This window comes from Bombus flavifrons, chromosome 9 (assembly GCF_040668555.2).
Source record: "Bombus flavifrons isolate JBK064 chromosome 9, iyBomFlav1_principal, whole genome shotgun sequence".
Taxonomy (NCBI): domain Eukaryota; kingdom Metazoa; phylum Arthropoda; class Insecta; order Hymenoptera; family Apidae; genus Bombus; species Bombus flavifrons.
Genome location: NC_138450.1, coordinates 8,515,759 through 8,533,684, shown reverse-complemented (window position 1 = coordinate 8,533,684; position 17,926 = coordinate 8,515,759). Strand labels below are relative to the sequence as shown.

Sequence of the window (17,926 nt, the reverse complement as noted above, 5' to 3'; positions counted from 1 at the left end):
AAATCTATCTTGTAATTCGTAGAGAAAGTTCTTAACTGAAGACAAACGTAGAACCAAAGGTGTTATTTCGTACGATGAGGACGCGTTGAAGCTTGAGAACCCACGGTCGTGGTGTTTACACGCACGTCGAACGTTTTCCCGGATGGCCCCACGGAAACCGGACACAATGGAGTTGCTTCCGGTGAGCACAAGGCCAGAAATCGGACGTGGGGATCCCACCGCGCCTGTGTACCACTGGTATATGTTATCTCTCCTCCGCGTTCTGCCCCCTATGGCTCGTCTATCCGAGAATCATTCATCGAAACAATTCTTCCAGCACCGTCACTTCCCCTCCCGACCCCCCGATCGGTCAGGTGTTATCCATTATTTCCACGGTTTGCACCGATTTTGACCGTCAGTTTGATTACAGGTGCCATTCGCGTTGGATGGACGGTTCTAGTGCATCTTACCGCGTTTTGGCGTTTTGAAGTTGCTCGTAGATTAGAGACGGTGTGGAGTCTCTGGAGAAGAGGAGGAAATCTCGCGCGACTCGGTTTGCTCTCGAAGTGGACAGACACGTGAACAATTTGTTGTTATTTCAGGTAAGTATAGTTGGTACGATTTAATGGAGAGTCACGAATTACTTCGGTTTGAGAAAGAGGGAAATAATTAGGTTTATTGAATTTATCGAGATCCGAAGCTTGTACGTAGTTTCATAGCATTTTTCAACCGAAGAGAGCTTTAGTTGGAAAGTTGGAGCTAAAATTTTAATTAAAAAAGGAGATTCGATAATGTTTACTATTTCGTATTCGAGTTTACTACTTCGTACTAAACTTCGTATTCGTACTTAGCTTTTTGCAACTTTTTTGGACTGGGAAACGAGAATGTTCTGGTTAAAAAGTTGGAGTTAACATTTTAGTTAGAAGGAGAGATTCGGCGACGTTTATTGGATTTTTAAATGTAAAATTTGTACTCCTATGGAACTTGCGTCCCTAATTTTTAGAAAAGAGAAACGAAACAATTTTATCTAAAAAGTTCAACTTTTTCACATAAAAAAATTAATTTTTCTTGTATTAAAAAGAAGAGAGAATTCTACATATATTGCAACTTTGATATAATCCCGATTAATTAACGTATACGAAAGATCGTTATTGAGGTTCGTATACAAAAGATTTCAACAAAATTTCTGCTTACATCAAACAGTTGAATTAAAGCAATTACCACACAAAGAATAACTGAATAATACATATAACAAGACTAACAAAGATAAATTATAATATCCTGCATCCTACGTACACTAATATCACATAATTGAAGAATATGAAAATTGTTTGAAGCGCGCAACAATGCTATCCACGTATCATCTATTATCCAAGAGATTGCGATAAAATCTTGATTTAGCAGTTCATAGCAACGTTCCTTTAAAAATGTGTAATTCTAGGATGCAACAGTCTTTTATTTTTAAGAAGGTATACATTCACGAAGAATTTGGAACAGAATTAGTGTCTCCTTTATATGATATTTTAATGTCTTACTAATTTATCAAACTTTTAATACATTCCATTTAAAACTTGTATCATATGTAGTGAGAAAGTCATATACGTTTGTTAAAACAGGAACACAACTGGACGAAATTCAATGATGGTAATAATCACGATACACTAATTCAACGTAGTATTATAATATTATTATTATAATTAAACAATGTAATTGATGATTCGAATGACCCGTATCTATAATTTTCTCTCATCGACGGTAACGTTAATTACTAGACAAGCATCCATCCTCTTTGGACAGAGAACTATAATTATGGAGGCGATAAACCATGAGATAATTAATAAGCACCGTTTCTCCGCAATACGTGCGCAAAGTTTGCATCTAATGGACAAGCACGTGTATCACAATTGACAATTTGCAAATTAAGTCCTTTACAAAAGATAGGAATAACATAACTTTGATTAAACAGTATCAATCGATTATAACAATATTGCACGTAATTGAGGATATATCAAATAATGTATTATTCTTTGCTCCATTATTTTACATAGGATAAGTATTGGCTGTTTCATGAATAATTCTCAAGGCATCATCCCTTAAAATTAGACTCAACTCTTTGAAGTCTCCGTTACTTTTTTTCTTGCTGTATAGACAAACAAAATTTCTTAAAAATTCTTAATATGAATAATATTGAAATTAAATAAATATAAACTATCCCAATTAATTTTCAATAATATAAATAAATATTAATAATGTATTGTGTGTAAATACATATACATGTGTATACTCAAAAATACAATAATAATTTATATTTCTACTAATATAATTAACCATAAATAAGAACTTGAAAGCTAAATAAATTACAGAGGCTACTGAAAACATCCAAATACCATTTCCCATCCAAGAAACCCTACAATATTCAAACTCCCCAGCGACCAAACATTATTTTCTAATACGGCATCTCCCTTACGGTTTGAATGTAAATTTAATCCCTGCGACACGTGCCACTCTAAGTTTCTTATCATATACAAAAGCATTCTTTCATTTTTTAACATCGGTACGATATAACAAAAGCGAATCGCTGAATTTCTCATGAAACATATTAATGTAAAAGATCCTGATCTCATGAGAAAGTAACTTCGCAACATGGGACGTGATAAAGAAGACGCGTTTCAGTCTAGTGGACGATTTCGATATATTCAAAGTGCGTAGAGACAGTGGAAGGTTTTTATGGAATTCCTGAGCTGCACTCACCCTGAACACATCTACATGCTCGCACCTTCGTCAACCTTTTCTCTGACGATTCGCGTGCACGTACACGCGGCGAAGGACCAGCACACGCCCGTAAACCCAACGAACCGTGCTTCCAACTTTCAAGCATTACATTATTAGTTGCTCAGTATCTTTTCCATTACTCTCATACATGAATTATTTCTGAAAAAATGGAAATATATTAGTTATATGCACTTGTAAAAAATGTAAGAAAGCAAAGATGTACAAAATGTTGTATTTTGAACTCGTATTCACGAGGATATAAATTTGCACAAAAATCGACGATTTAGTTACATGAAATTTTTAAGGTCTGTCTACAGACTTTAGAAACGAAAATCTTCTAGCTTATATTCCAGAATATTTTTAACTGGCATGATTTCAGAATTTCGTCACTGTGATGACTACTTGATACCAAACCCTGATACCTAAAAATGAAGAAAACCAACATATCCAATCTACTGCAATCCATCTCTGTTCTAGCTACCCTGAGAGTGCTCGTTAACGGTAAGTTGCAACCTTCTAGCTCAATTATTCAATTACTTTTTAAAACAATCGTCTTACAAAAATTGAAAGGAAAAAATTTCCTTCCTTTCAAGTTCATTTATAAATTCTTCTATTAAACTAATAGAAGAGTTTCAGATAGAAAAGACACGTGAAAAGGAAAAATATCATAAGACGAAAAATTTAATGCGCGCAACTGGTGTGCCCTAAAAAACATGTAGTTTGCACATCTCTGGCTCATACTCTAAAATTAATGATGGAACGCGGTGTAAAAGAATGATGTCACTTGCTCGGTTGCGAAATTGCGTTTCGTCCCATTGTACCGCCATACGTACCACTTATGACACGAAAAAAAAGATATACGTGAACGATAAAATCATATCGTTTTGACGGCCGTCGCTCGCTCGCAAAGGAAGTAACCTGATTTTTACCAGGCGAACAGGAAATAATAATATCTATTTACGAGAAAATAGCGACGAATAAAAGGAAAGAGTATAAAAAATGCCAGCCATTGAATGCATTCGTGAGCGAACGATAACGAAAGAACCGGTGTGCTGTGTTTTCAGGGCAAACAACGTGTAATGGCGGCTTGGGTCGAGTCGTTTACGAGAGACTTCCGGACCAACAGCTTCAGGGCTTCGACGACGATGTGGTATAAAACGTTTCGCGAAATATTTACCTATCTCTCTGGCTTGCGTGGTCGGTTTTCAAATATTCAGTCGACTTCTAGGAAACTGTTCTGAAACCTTAAAACCTGATTCTCTGATAATAGAATGTTAAATCTGATGAGAATAGGAAGATTTGAGATTAGGGGGCTGATTTACTGTAACATTGGAAAGTATAATCCGTACTTGAAATGGTTTTATCAAGAAATCAATTGAAGTAGATCTTTTATTATATTTTTTAATAATTGATATATTATTCAATCATTAAATATAGGCGAAATTTCTTGCTACTAAATATGAAACTCGTTCGAGAGAGCTCCAAATGAAACAATTAGAAAAGATATTTTCCTGAGAAGGAAGATTTAAGATTTCATATTCGCCCCAGGAAGAAAATAAGTCTATGCTTACATTTCTAAACCAATGTTTTCCTAAAAAAGATTTTTTTAAAGCTGTATTTTTATAAAAGCAGTAACATGAATATTAAAGAAATTTGTATATTATTAACATTAATATTTTAATAATATACTAATTTTAATGTCGCTAATTTATCATAGGTACGAGACTCTGCACCACCTTTTAGAGTCTTGGAAAAATGTCAGGAATTATGTCTACGAGATAGAACGGCGACGAACAATTTAGTTCGCGCTTGCACGAGCTTCGATTTCCAACCTGGAAGCAGAATAGCTTCTTTCAGCGGGGCTGCAGAATATGAAGAAAGCACTTGCTATTTAACGAGGGAACAGGCGCAGCCAGAAGGAATTGGAAATCTAATGCTGGTGCCAAACAGCGTCCATTTCACGGAAGTTTGTCTTGGCTGTGAGTGTATTTCAGTATTTTCCCAATAATGCTCAAACGTTCCAGAAAAATTCTTTAAATTTCTATGCTTTCTTTTCTCCTGTCATACGTATCCTATAATTCATAAAGTATTAACCATTTTGCGATAATTTCTCAAATAATTTCTGAAAATAATCCCTAAAAATGGAATTAGTATAAAGATATTCTAATTATTTTAAGAATAATATTCTGTATTTCAAGGACAAACTCACTGTTTGTTTTTAGTTTTTGTATTTAAAAAAATTACTTTTGCGTACTCTTTATCTGGTGATTAAGAGTTCTAATGGTTATATTTTTCTGTAAAGCCGATAGGATCGAAAGAGAATGTCCAAATCGGCGTTATGTGTTCGAGAGACATCCCAGGAAGAAACTAAAATTACCACTGACAGATATCAAGGAAGTTAGCGCGGCGAATAGAACAGACTGCGAGGATAGGTATTATAGAATTTTTAAAAAATGCAGATTAGAATAGATTTCTAATTGCGAATATCTCATGGATAAAAATTTTCCGTGATATTTTGAAGATGTTTGAACGAGTTTAGTTTCATTTGTCGATCCGCTACGTATGACACTGCTCTAAGAAGCTGTGCTCTGAGTCGTTTCACCAGAAGAACGCATCCTGAATTATTGGAAGACGATCCAAATTCCGATTATCTGGAAAACACTTGTCTCAATGGTACTTATTACCAATTTTCTCTTAAAATTTAACGAATAATAACGAATTATATTTTTAATATCGATTTCTCAAATTAATAATCCCATAGAAAAATATTTAAATTACCCAAATATTGAATTACCTGTGTTAGAACTGAATTTTAGAATTGTTAGAAACTAAGTTTTTATAGTTTATTATTTACTGACTGAACGAATTCAAATTTGTTGATTCAACAGCAGAACGTCGTTGCGATGGATTAGCTGTGTTCGTCAAAGAAGAAAACAAGCGTCTTCGAGGGCCATTCGAAGTCGACATCTACACGAATCTTACCCTAGACGAGTGTCAAGCCCTTTGTTTGAGAGCTGAGAAATATTTCTGTCGAAGTGTAGAATTCGACGAGCAAACACGGCAATGCATTATTTCAGAAGAAGATTCTGTCTCTCAGAAGGACGATATCGGTATAAGTAGCAGCCCCAGCCATCATTTTTACGATTTGGTTTGTTTAGACAATCGTAAGTATATTATACCTACAGTCACTAACTTCATCTACTATATATCGCTAATTTTTCACAAAACTAACAATTTCTTAATTATCTTCACAGTGGAAGATAATTACACTATCGTTGGAAATTTAAGAAATCGTCCACTCTACGTGATTCCAGATTAATTATTATTTAGAATATTCTTTCCTAAACTAGTATTAATTAATTTCTGATTGTGATATTATCCAAATATTCAAATTGTTGAAACTATTGATTAATAATTCATTACGTCATTAAAAAGTATATATTGTTAAAAAATTAGATATTAATCATTACTCATGATTGAAACGAAGAACTTTCCTAAAAGATGAAGGTATCTGACTTCTTCGAAATCGTAAGGGCCGGATAACAGTGAAACGATCAATTGGTACTTTACAATACTTTATCAATACCCACTTACGAAGCGTAGATCCGTCCATAGCACGCGGTTCCGAATACCCGGACAGCAGCTCTACGTCGCACCTTTTTTCCGATGGACGACGACCAGATACAGCGTTCCAGCGTTATCGAAATTCTCGTTTGAGCGGTGAATTTCACTCTGAGATAACAGGTCGTAGCCTGAGCGAATGCCTTGACGAGTGTCTTCGACAGACCAGTTTCCAATGCAGGAGCGCCGTGTATTCTGAACATTATCATACCTGTCGATTGAGTCGATTCAATCAACGTGACGGACACAGGATCATCTACGATGCAGACTACGATTATTACGAGAATCTTATGCGTGAGTGACGAATATCTTAAAGATGTATAGACATATTGCTTATAATCGAATCGATGAAATCGGAAACAACATTGTTTTAAGAAATTCTTAAAGCAATTGATGTTGGGTTGGCTCTCAGTATCGAACTTCTTCCTCGTTTTCGTGCTTTCAAACGTTCCTGAACTTTCCAAGATTTGAAGTAGAAAATTAAGCCGGTTGTGATCCTTTTATAATGCTACAAATCATAATGTGAATTATTATTTCGATCTCTTTTGAACAATTCTAGAAATTCTTAAATTTGCTGTATACGTACAGTGAATAAAAGTCTAAAAAACTTATTAGATTTATTTATATACCTGTGTTAAAATGTCAACTATTATATAAACAGACCAATATTTGGATGGGGACCGGGATAATCCAGGCTACAGACCAGACCCCCTAGGACAAGATACCAATTTCGGCCGGCCTTCTCTGGGAAGACCTGGTAAACTAAAACACCTTCGATAATCTATTACTGTAAACTCAATCCTCTTTTTTGTCATATTTCTTATATATTACAAATATCAAAATCTAAAATTAGCTCACCTTGGCATCTCCCAAATTTATCAAATTCAATAAACGATACATAACTCTAACAACTAAAAATTACCACCAAGCATAGAACAAATATGCTTCTTGAAACAAGTAAATTTCAAATTTCCACACAGGTTATCCAGAGGACTACGACAAGGGGTACAGCAGCAGCGTGAAACCAGATCGGTATCCAGATCGTTACCCAGACCGCCACACAGATCGCTATCCAGATCGATATCCAGATCGCTATCCAGACCGTTACCCTGACCGATACCCAGATCGATATCCCGAAAAATATCCTGATAAATATCCAGATCGTTACCCCGATAAATATCCAGACCGTTACCCCGATAAATTCCCAGACCGTTACCCCGATAAATTCCCAGACCGTTACCCCGATAAATTCCCAGACCGTTACCCCGATAAATATCCAGAACGTTACCCTGACAAATACCCCGACAAATATCCAGATCGTTATCCTGATCGTTATCCAGCTGATAAATATCCCGAAAGGTATCCTTTGAATGGACAATATCCAATTGGGGCAGCAGGGGATACGTTTCCTGATCCTATAGATCGATATCCAATCAGTGATCGATTTCCAACGAGCGATCGTTACCCTGTTAGTGATCGTTATCCAATGGTAGATCGATATCCATCTTCGGATAGGTATCCAATATCTGATCGATTTCCAAGCAGAGGCGGTGATCGCCGTCCTACTCATCCTGATCGATATCCTATTCCAGACACTGGAATAGACAGATATCCAACAAGTGGTAGTAGATACCCTACTGGAATTGGTAATCGATACCCAATATCTCCAGGTCGTTATCCTAGCGATAGCGATCGGTATCCCAATAGTATAGACCGTTATCCTATTCCCGAGGATCCTCTGGATCGGTATCCATCCGGTTTGGCAGGTGGCAGACCTCACGTCGATCGGTATCCTATCAGTGAAAGGTATCCCGAGAAGGATCTTTATCCCAATCGGTAAGTTGAAGAGGAAGATATTGATGAGCTTTCAAAAATACAATCAATATATTTATGATTCTTCCTTCAAAGATTCGGTAATCGATATAAAATTTCATTAAAAAATATTTAAGCAACAACAGTCTTTCTCGGTGTGACATTTCGAGTAGAATAAAAATTTGTATTTCCTTCTCCAAATGGTGTTATGTAATTGCTATGAAAAGTATATACGCAACACTGACATACTAATTAATTAGATCCAAGTAATTAAACATTTAACTCGACGAAAAAGACATAGCATTGAAAAATAAGGGTTCGTATAAATATTTTCTGTAGCAACTGTAAGTTGATAATCAAATGAAAATTGATCGGCTCATTAACTTAACTAATACAGCATTGATTTAATTAAAGATATTGCATATCAAATTTCATTTCAAGAAACATTACAAACATTACAAATGATTTATTTTTCGTATATTATATACTCCTTACCATTTATAATATTCAACCACTCTCAGAAACCTACATTTAAATAATCATATTTAATTTACCAAATGTCCAGCTGGAGAAATTGTAAAGCACAAATTAAAAAAAAAGAAAAAATAAATAAATAATCATATTTTTCTTCCATTCTCAGATTCCCACCATCGTCGCATGGAGGATACTCTCCAACATACCCCGTTGACGACATCTACGGTCCTCAGTCTCATTCAGACCGGAACCACTATGGCGTAGGAGGACCCAGTCGTCCCTTAGGCTATGGTGGTTATAACAACGACGGCGCAATAATCGGTGGCGGTTACATAGGCGAAGGTGGAGTGTACAATTCGCGACCTTTCGGTACCAGCGGTGGCCCAATTATCGGTCGACCGCCTCTGGTGTCCAGATGCGACGAACAAGACAACTTCCGACAAGTAGGACCTCATACTAGGGTCCGTAAGCCATTCGTCAGACGTTATACGACAGCTTCCTCGTTGGCTCAATGTGAAAGAGAATGCGCCGACGCCAGAGACTTCGTGTGCAGATCATTCAATTATCGTCCCTACGCCGCACCCTATGGAGCAGAGCGGGACAACTGCGAGTTGAGCGATCGTGACTCCAGGGACATGGACATGGGCAATCCCGTGTACTATGACACTGGCTCCGATTACGACTTTTATGAAAGGAATAACGGCAGACAGGGAGCTGATGCAGAGTGTCTCGACGGTAAGCGTCGTAGGAGACCTTGGACGTCATCTACATGGGTCACATGGAGAAACCTTTACGCTGCCGGTCCATATTACAACCGTTACTGATGCAAATTTCAATTATTGTATTAGACATTGTCATCTGGACTGAGTTTAGTAAAATAAACCGTCTGATTTTCCGAAATCTTTTTTTTTACTTTTTGTTTGGTCACATCCGATGATGTCGATTATTCCTCTGGTTTCTAACGATGTGGAAGGGTGTTGGATTTTGTTTGTTATTTAACTGACTGAAAATCATAGTGGTGTAGGTCGGTTCGTTGTTATTTTTCATGAAACGATATTTTACGTTTATCATCGTAAGAAATTCATTATATATCTCCAAGTTAAGAGAATGTATCTATGACAGAGAGTTCAGTTATAATTTAGTCGAAGGGATGATACTTGTAAGAACCGAAACATTTGACTAAATTTAAATTCCAAAGATCTTGACTCACATCGTTGTGATTTTCAGTCCACCATTTACTTTTCTGTTTGGTTTGGGTATTTACGATTTGTTAAATGAAAGTTAATAGAGAGCAAGTAAATTGTGTTTCTGGTCATTCTAGTGAGTCAAGTGTGTAGCGAAGACGGAATGGAATTTACTTTAAGGACACCGGAAGGATTCATTGGTCGGATTTACACTTACGGCTATTACGATCGCTGCTTCTTCCGCGGAAACGGGGGAACCGTAAATGTTCTTCGAATCAGTGGTCCCCAGGGTTACCCCGAATGTGGCACTCAAAGAGTAAGAAAATTACTTCGTCGCTGCTCGAGAACATCACAGGATTTCTGAAAACACGTTAAATATTAATTCCAAAGAAACTAAACGATTTTCTAAAAATTTTGTTTTTGACTGAGATCTTGAACTGATCTATTTCAAGATCCTTCGTTAAAGAGCTAAACTTAAAATTTTAAGATGAGATCTAAGGCTAAAATTTAAAAAAGATCTAGTAAATTCATCGTCAAAATTTACCGTACGATAGTCTTCTGTATAAAAGCTTTTTAAGTGAAATAATTTAGAAATAACAATGGTACTTTTAATAAATGTTACATAAAAAATTGGTTCACAATTAGTGATTACATTCGACAAACGATTGCAGTACGGCGACACGATGACAAACATCGTCGTGGTACAGTTCTCGGACTACGTGCAAACAGGAAGGGACAAACGCTTCAATCTCACCTGTCTATTTCGAGGCCCTGGCGAAGCTGTCGTCACATCCGGCTACATCGGTGCCGGGTATGCCAGGTCATATCGATTGAGAGACCGTGCCTTGCACCCGGTGCACTTAATTAAACAGTCCGATCCGTCATCGAGTATAGAATGCAAAATATGTTGCATTCGCTTAAACATGGATCCTGGTGCAAGCACACTCGATAAATTTATTTTAATATTGTTCGAGTTCCATCGTTAAAAATCTCCTGATTCTATGATTCTAAATCTTGAATATACCTCGTAGAAAGTCGCAAAGAGACACTTGTTGATCTGTTTCACTTGAAATGGATGAAACTGATAATTTAAAGGAAGATTATTAATGTCACTGAGCTGACAGTTAATTTTGAATAAGGAAGAAAAACAATTCTTTTTATTTTCATGTGAAACGAGATATTAAAGTGTCTACTTTTTTTATATTTCTTATATTTCAAAAAATCAATATATACTTTTATTTCGATTATGCTAATAAAATTCGCACTTATGTTGTGTAGATCAGGGTCTCCGATTCCGATCGAGTACCTTCCAGCAGAAAATACCCTAAGTTCTCGAGTACGTTTACTGATCCTGTATCAAGGCAGACCTACGACGACCATAGCTGTTGGCGATCCACTCACTTTTAGGCTGGAAGCTCAGGATGGGTATGTGACACGAACATTATTCATCTAAAAAGAACTGTGATTTATGTTGTAATATTTTGTTAATGTTTTTTATAGGTACAATTATGTAACTGATATCTTTGCTACCAACGTCATAGCAAGAGATCCTTACTCTGGAAGAAGCGTTCAGCTCATAGACAGATACGGGTAAACGTTGCATTCATTATTACAATTTTTATTTATTAATAAGCAAGGTGTGATCTGAAAATTCGACATAGCTTTATTCTTTTCATACTTTTTGAAATAATCAAATAATTTTTAATAAGTGTTTCAATAATATGGTAGTAATTACGATAAAATTGAATCTTCGTTACTAAAATAACGAAGAAAGATATTCTACCTTTGTATCCAGCGTAAGAAAAGAACTTGATTGGCCTAGTAACAACAGGAGCAATCAACGTAATGGATCTTTGTTGTTCACTTCTACAGGATGCTTTCGGTTTTAATGGACAAACGACAAAAGTACTATACATATAAAACACTCAAGATAAAATCATTATGATTTGTGAATTTAGAGATACATAATATTTTTATTTCTTTATAGATTTCACAGATTTATGAATTACAATCTATATTTGTCCTTTATCGATTTTTAATATTCATTTCAATATTTCTCTAGCTTATCATCTAATTTATTAAATTAAATTCTTCAGCTTTCCTAATCTGTATGGAATATGTGCATCAAATATCTGATTCATTTAAATCTACCTGGTTCACGTAATTCACTTATACCATCTAATCTACCTAATTTACATAATCCATTAGTCCTGATCTTTAAGCCAAAATTACCTGATCGTCCGACCTATTTACCTGATCTATTTAACCCACATACACTCAAATTTTTCTACGATGTTTTTCGAAATGAAATTTTTCAAAAGTATAATTTTATGGACTATAAACTCTAGTACAAAAATAAGAATTTTTTTACGGTCGCCAAGTGAGAATCGTAGTAGCGAATGGATTGAGTAGCTGATCACTGGTATATGTATGTCAGAGTTGATCCACCTGAGGAACTTAATTAATTTACTTATTATCTATACTCGTCAGTACTTCGATAAATATCCCAAACAATATAGAAACAAAAAATTTCTAGAAAATAAATTTTTGTACAATACCAATGTAATCTGTTGGAAACAGCTGTCCAGTGGACAATTACGTATTCCCTGGCTTGGATCGTTTGAGGGATGGTGACAGCCTCGAAGCACGTTTCAACGCTTTCAAAATTCCCGAGTCTAATTTTTTGGTGTTTGAAGCAACCGTACGAACATGTCGAGACGGTTGTCAGCCAGCTTACTGTTCCGGTGGTACCGGAAGGAGCGAGCCATCCTTTGGAAGGCGCAGGAGAGACGTGCCAGAGAACGACACGATCGTAGAAGAAAATGAAATAAGCACAATAACGGAAAGTAATATAAATGATACATCCCCCATGTTGAATTCGACAGTGGTTGAAGACAGCAACGACGCAGAAGAAGAGGAGGAAGAGGAACACGTGAGAGAAATGATCGAGGTAGACCTGAAAAGGATGAAATTTATTATTTACAGGATCTATACACATTACAGGATATATTAAGTAGAGGATCTATAATTTTTATATTACTGTGCTATCAGTATTCTTTAATTCTTTTATTTAAACTGATCTTGTTTAAATTTCTATTAATAACTAAGTGAACTAAATTTTATTTTTTTAAGCTTACATATATGTAACTGGATACTTCGAGTTCTTGATCTTCGCATAAACTAAATTATAAATACTCTTTAAATTTTGAAACAATTCATTGAGACAATCAAGAAGCAAACGAACAAAATCATTCTTGAATTTACTAATGAATTAATTGAACCGAATCTTATTCTCTAATCTTTCCACTTAATTAAATTTCACTCAAATCGTGACTTGATTGTCATATGAATTAAACATTTCATTATTCATGAATTAAACATTAATCATTTTACAAACTTCGATACGTACGACTTGATACCACATTAAATTTTGATAAAGGTTATTGAAAGCTTCAAAAATACGTATGCTTGCTCTTTTCTTTTTACATTGGAAAACAGATTATCGCATTTAGTAAACAAAAGTATCTTCAAGGCAAGCTAAAATGTTACGTCTGACCGAGTTACAGGTTTTGGACTCAAGGATGGATATCGACGAGGAGACTATGGTCGAGAGACAAACTACCATTATGGAGAACGTCTGCATAACTCCTAACGAGTATTATGGACTTGTGACAGCAGTTGCGGTGCTCGTAGTACTCCTGGCATCCGTGGTTTTGTTATCCATGTTAATTTACAGGTATATTATCGACTTTGTATTGATTCAGATACATGTTTAATTAGCATGTTTACAAAAGCAAATCGATTCGCGTACATTGTTTCAGAAAATACGCTTACGCAGTGATTACGAAGAACCGCAGAGTCGACAAAGCGTGTAATCGAAGCAGTCATTCGGACGACGCTTATAGCAGTCGTGCAAATAACTTCTCTTTCTTGAGAACAGGTCTTCAGAAACCCTTCCAGTCTACGTACGTAATTTATCTGGCGTTTATTTGCTAATTAGTTTCAATCTCATACAGTTCTCGAAAATATCTTGTTTCAACTAGAATAAAATTTAAGACTTTATTAACTAGAAAATTAAAAATTTGTCTCGATTTTCCAGCTCGTGCAATATTTTCTGTTTCATTATCTTATCGCTAGATATAAATAGATTATACTAAATCCTTGCGATAATCTTGGAAGCGTTAATAAATTCAAGAATAATGTAAATAAGAAAATATTACACACGAACGTGGAATAAAAAAAATATACAGAAATGAATAAACATAACAGTTGACCTATAAAATATTGATTAATGGTATGCAGTATAATTCAAGTATAAACAATTTTCAAAAATAGAATCTTTAAAGACCATCGTCTGTCAGACAGAATTGAAACAGCAGTTCAATATATCATTTTAAAAATTCGTCTCTAAAATTACATCCATACGTTCCACTACAGCTTGTATAACTAAGAATCATTCAAAAATACATACGGACGTCATGTTTGACGAATGGCTTAATGCTTTTAACGCTTTTAACGTGACTCTTGATTTATTCTCGGATTTATTACCTGAAGTTGGTGTACCATTTGTTGGATATACAGGTCGATCTCCAGATCGATGAGTAACGTGATCGGTCAACGCATGAGCTCGTCATCGACCGCTCTGGAGGGTGCTGTGGGACTATCATCCAGTAGAAGAACCGGCTTCGACCCGAGCGAGCCGATCTACACCGATCCATCACTGTTCGAAGTTGCTCGTTGCTCGTCGCCAAAACCTACCCTCGATGATAACTTTCATCTCATGTGAAGATCAGATTTCGTTAAATCTTCCTTCTCGAAACACGTATACTTATTGTTAGTCCAACACTTAAGACTCGAAAACAGAAAAATAAAAACATATGGACAGGTTTTTAATATACGATGATCAGAGAAATATATCTTTGAAATAACATTTTAAAATGACTTGTACTAAAATTGCATGATTCATTAATAGAGTTTGATCTCAATGATATTACAATTGAACCATACATGCTATATAACATTCCAATAATTTGGTTTCTAAACGATTCGTAGGCGTCGTTGGTTTTATCTTAGAAACACCTTCTAGATTTCTCTTTACTTTAAAGTTTCTTCTTTTTCCTCTTTTCTGTTCTTTTCCGTAACTTCAAACACAGCTAGTCAAATTCACTGACCACTGCCAGCTGCGACTGCCATGTCGATAAACTGACATATATACTTTCACTGGTTTAGTAGAAGTGTGAACAGTTTATCAAGAATATTATTTAAACTATTCTTTCATAGAGACACGTACTATGAATATGTATGGACTCGTTAGTTTTCTGAAGAACGCGGTATCTATTTGTAACTATGTAGTAGTATTTTCTTTAAAAGCTAGGTAAAAGAATTTATCTTGGAATAAAAATATATTAAGTTAGCAGTCATAAAAAATGTTTAAAATGCAATTTCTACAACCTGTTACAAAATAAAGCGCCAACTTTTTTTATCGAGGGGTTAAAATTTAAGATCAGCTTTTATTTAATTGTAAAAATTTGTAGAACTGTAACCATCTTAACAAAGGACGATGTTCACGTAATTTTACTGCTATTTCCAATCTATGCATTCAGTTTTAAGTTAGAACAATATAAAATGGGTATATTTATATTAATTATACGAAACAAATTATAGAATAACCGATAGCAAGGACTGTGAAGACTCCTTGTTCGTATTTGAAAACTATTATTAGCGAATCATAAGTAACTAAAACTACCAGCATTTATTTATTACGATTTCAATTGTAGTTAGAAAGAAATTGCTATTAATAAACAGATATTACAGATATCGACTATCGTTCGTTTATATTTAATCTAATGGTATCTCCTCCTTTCCTTTTGATCACCGTGAAAAAAGAAGTGAACAAAGCCATCGCACGAAGCGTACGTAAGTATATTCATTTTATTCTCTCGAGTCAATCTTCCTTTATCCTATCGAGCTTATACGTAAAAAGAAGCATCCTTAGCCTCGCCTCTTCTTTACGATAGTGAGCCTCTTCTAATTTAATTCTGGCCTCCTCTTTCAACATGGCAGCGATATCAACTTTCATCTGTGCCTCCGATAAAGCCAATACGTGCAGTTCTTCCTCTTTGTGAAGGGATCTCTTCGTTCTTCGAGGCTGCTCGTGTACAATCGAAGGAGAGATGAACGTTTGAGTTGCGTTCGATTTGAAAATTATTCGATTTTTCTCCGGTAGTTCGTCTTTGTCTAATTTCTCCACCATGAGTGAGTCCAAATCCTTTTTGGATTTGTCGAAACAGTCGGTTACTGAACCGTGCGATAACGAATTCGAATCGATTTTACTCTTGACAGAATCTGAGGTAATAAAGGGAATGTTGAATGACATGTTTTTGGGATATGAAATTGTTAAGTTTTGCAGATCTTCGTTTGAAAGACGGCAAAGCAGAAAATTTCGAGTCTCTTTACTTTGGCAAAAATAAAATAGTAAAGTAAAATATTTTAATAAATAGATAAATCAATAGATCACATAGATATAAATATAGAAATTGTAAAGTAAAGAACAAATGAAACCTTTGAATATTTTTCCTTTCCATTATTCATAAATGAAGAATGAATTGTAGAATGCAAAAATCAAGGCAGTGATTTTTACAGAAAAGAAATCAATAACAAAAGATAAAAGGAGATAAAATGAAAAGGAAGAAGGAATAACCTGAATCTTTATAATTATTTTCCTCTTTCGAGAATTGTTTTGAAGGCTTTATAGTACAGACAGTTTGCAGCGTAAACGGTTCAGACTCTTTTGGCTCAAACACGACATTTGGCGGCAAACCTACGGTTCCGGTAGGAATAGGAACTTCTGCCATGGGATTCCTATTTTCCCAACTTTTCGACCGTGTGTGATCCTTAGATAAATGACAAAAACTTCTCGAAATACCACTGAAAAAATCGATATAAAGGTGTGTCATTCCATAAATTTATACAAATTTCGTTAGTTATATCTCCAATAATATTTAATAAGAAATCGAGATAAATAAAAGTTTATAAACTAGTAGGAAACTAACTTATATACTGAAAAGGTTATATTACGTAAAAACTCTGAACTGAAAAATAAAAAATCTGAGAAGGATGAGAACGATAATTATAAATGAAACAACCTAATCATATGATTATACAACATTCGTATATTCCCGCGTTTTTACATATTTATAGGCCGACATGAATGAAAGGTAGATGATATCGCGAAAATATTGTATTTACCGTAATTTCTTCTCTTCACGATTCCGTTTGCATGCTTTCATATTTTCCCAGCAGCGTCTCAACTGTACAGCCGAACGTATCGCTTGAGGACCTACCATCGAGTTGTATTCGTTGGCCAGTTGAGACCATGCTGATTTTCGTTTATACATCGATATCGGATCGGACCTCTTATCCTCGATATCTTCGTACTTATTTATCAAGGTTATCAAAATTTCTCGTTCCTCGAAGCTATAAGTTTTCCGAGTACTTTTCAACGACGAAGAAGCCATTTTAGCACAGAAAAAACGCTCAACTATCACGGCGGTCTTCCACTGTTTATTTCTTACCACCAACGCGACTAAACGGCGGACTTGTATAAACCCCTTACACGAACTCACGCAACATAACTAAAAAGTAAAATTCCAAAATAATATATTATTACAATGAATTTTGCATTCGATTGCATTATATCTATTCTAACCCTTCTTATGGCTATCCATTTTATCTTAATAAAACGTCCAATAGTACTTACAAAAAAAAGAGCTTCATCTTCTCCAAGAAGTATCACGCTATTTACTATAAATAATTGTATACTTCAACTGAAGTAGTTAATTAATGCGACTCCAGTGTTAAAATTCTAGCCTATCATATCTGTAAAACGTTTCACTTAACGCGATGCGTTTGATGTTAACGGAAAATCTGGCGCCAGAAGAAATATCATAAAATATAGTTCATGAACATTCCAAGCAGTTGGCGCCAGAGGGAAGTCGTTTTAATGACAGTGCGTTCAAAATACAAACATGTACAGGATATCGCGAATTTGCGGGAGACAGTAGATACAGTGACAGAGTGTGGTA

At 35.3% G+C, this 17,926-nt stretch overlaps 2 protein-coding genes across 2 annotated transcripts; one reads left to right on the top strand and one right to left on the bottom strand.

Annotated features, from left to right (window-relative positions):
• Positions 1 to 324: 324 nt before the first annotated feature.
• On the top strand, positions 325 to 14,628 carry nompA (no mechanoreceptor potential A). Its single transcript, XM_069119463.1, has 19 exons — positions 325 to 581; positions 3,131 to 3,252; positions 3,816 to 3,901; positions 4,469 to 4,730; positions 5,054 to 5,183; positions 5,273 to 5,424; positions 5,640 to 5,915; positions 6,355 to 6,666; positions 7,034 to 7,129; positions 7,353 to 8,208; positions 8,825 to 9,393; positions 9,980 to 10,158; positions 10,514 to 10,662; positions 11,121 to 11,267; positions 11,343 to 11,432; positions 12,423 to 12,792; positions 13,409 to 13,578; positions 13,664 to 13,807; positions 14,424 to 14,628. Exons 2-19 carry the CDS (start codon positions 3,180 to 3,182, stop codon positions 14,626 to 14,628), a joined length of 4,266 nt encoding a protein of 1,421 aa, XP_068975564.1. The 5' UTR covers positions 325 to 581; positions 3,131 to 3,179.
• LOC138182972 (uncharacterized) lies at positions 14,571 to 17,739 on the bottom strand. The gene is made up of 4 exons (XM_069119461.1): positions 17,602 to 17,739; positions 17,091 to 17,476; positions 16,543 to 16,769; positions 14,571 to 16,187 (listed from the first exon to the last, which is right to left on the bottom strand). The coding sequence occupies exons 2-4, from the start codon at positions 17,357 to 17,359 to the stop codon at positions 15,787 to 15,789; spliced, it is 897 nt and encodes a 298-aa protein (XP_068975562.1). The 5' UTR covers positions 17,360 to 17,476; positions 17,602 to 17,739; the 3' UTR covers positions 14,571 to 15,786.
• Between the last annotated feature and the right edge of the window lie 187 nt (positions 17,740 to 17,926).

Bases quoted from the DNA above. Each gene is read 5' to 3' on its own strand.
- LOC138182972 (XM_069119461.1), bottom strand. From the start codon at position 17,359: ATGGCTTCTTCGTCGTTGAAAAGTACTCGGAAAACTTATAGCTTCGAG. The intron at 16,770-17,090 runs GTAAATACAATA...CGATTTTTTCAG, and splicing joins CGTGAAGAGAAGAAATTACG to TGGTATTTCGAGAAGTTTTT. The intron at 16,188-16,542 runs GTTATTCCTTCT...TTATTACCTCAG, and splicing joins AAATAATTATAAAGATTCAG to ATTCTGTCAAGAGTAAAATC.
- nompA (XM_069119463.1), top strand. From the start codon at position 3,180: ATGAAGAAAACCAACATATCCAATCTACTGCAATCCATCTCTGTTCTA. The intron at 3,902-4,468 runs GTATAAAACGTT...AATTTATCATAG, and splicing joins AGGGCTTCGACGACGATGTG to GTACGAGACTCTGCACCACC. The intron at 12,793-13,408 runs GTAGACCTGAAA...ACCGAGTTACAG, and splicing joins ACGTGAGAGAAATGATCGAG to GTTTTGGACTCAAGGATGGA.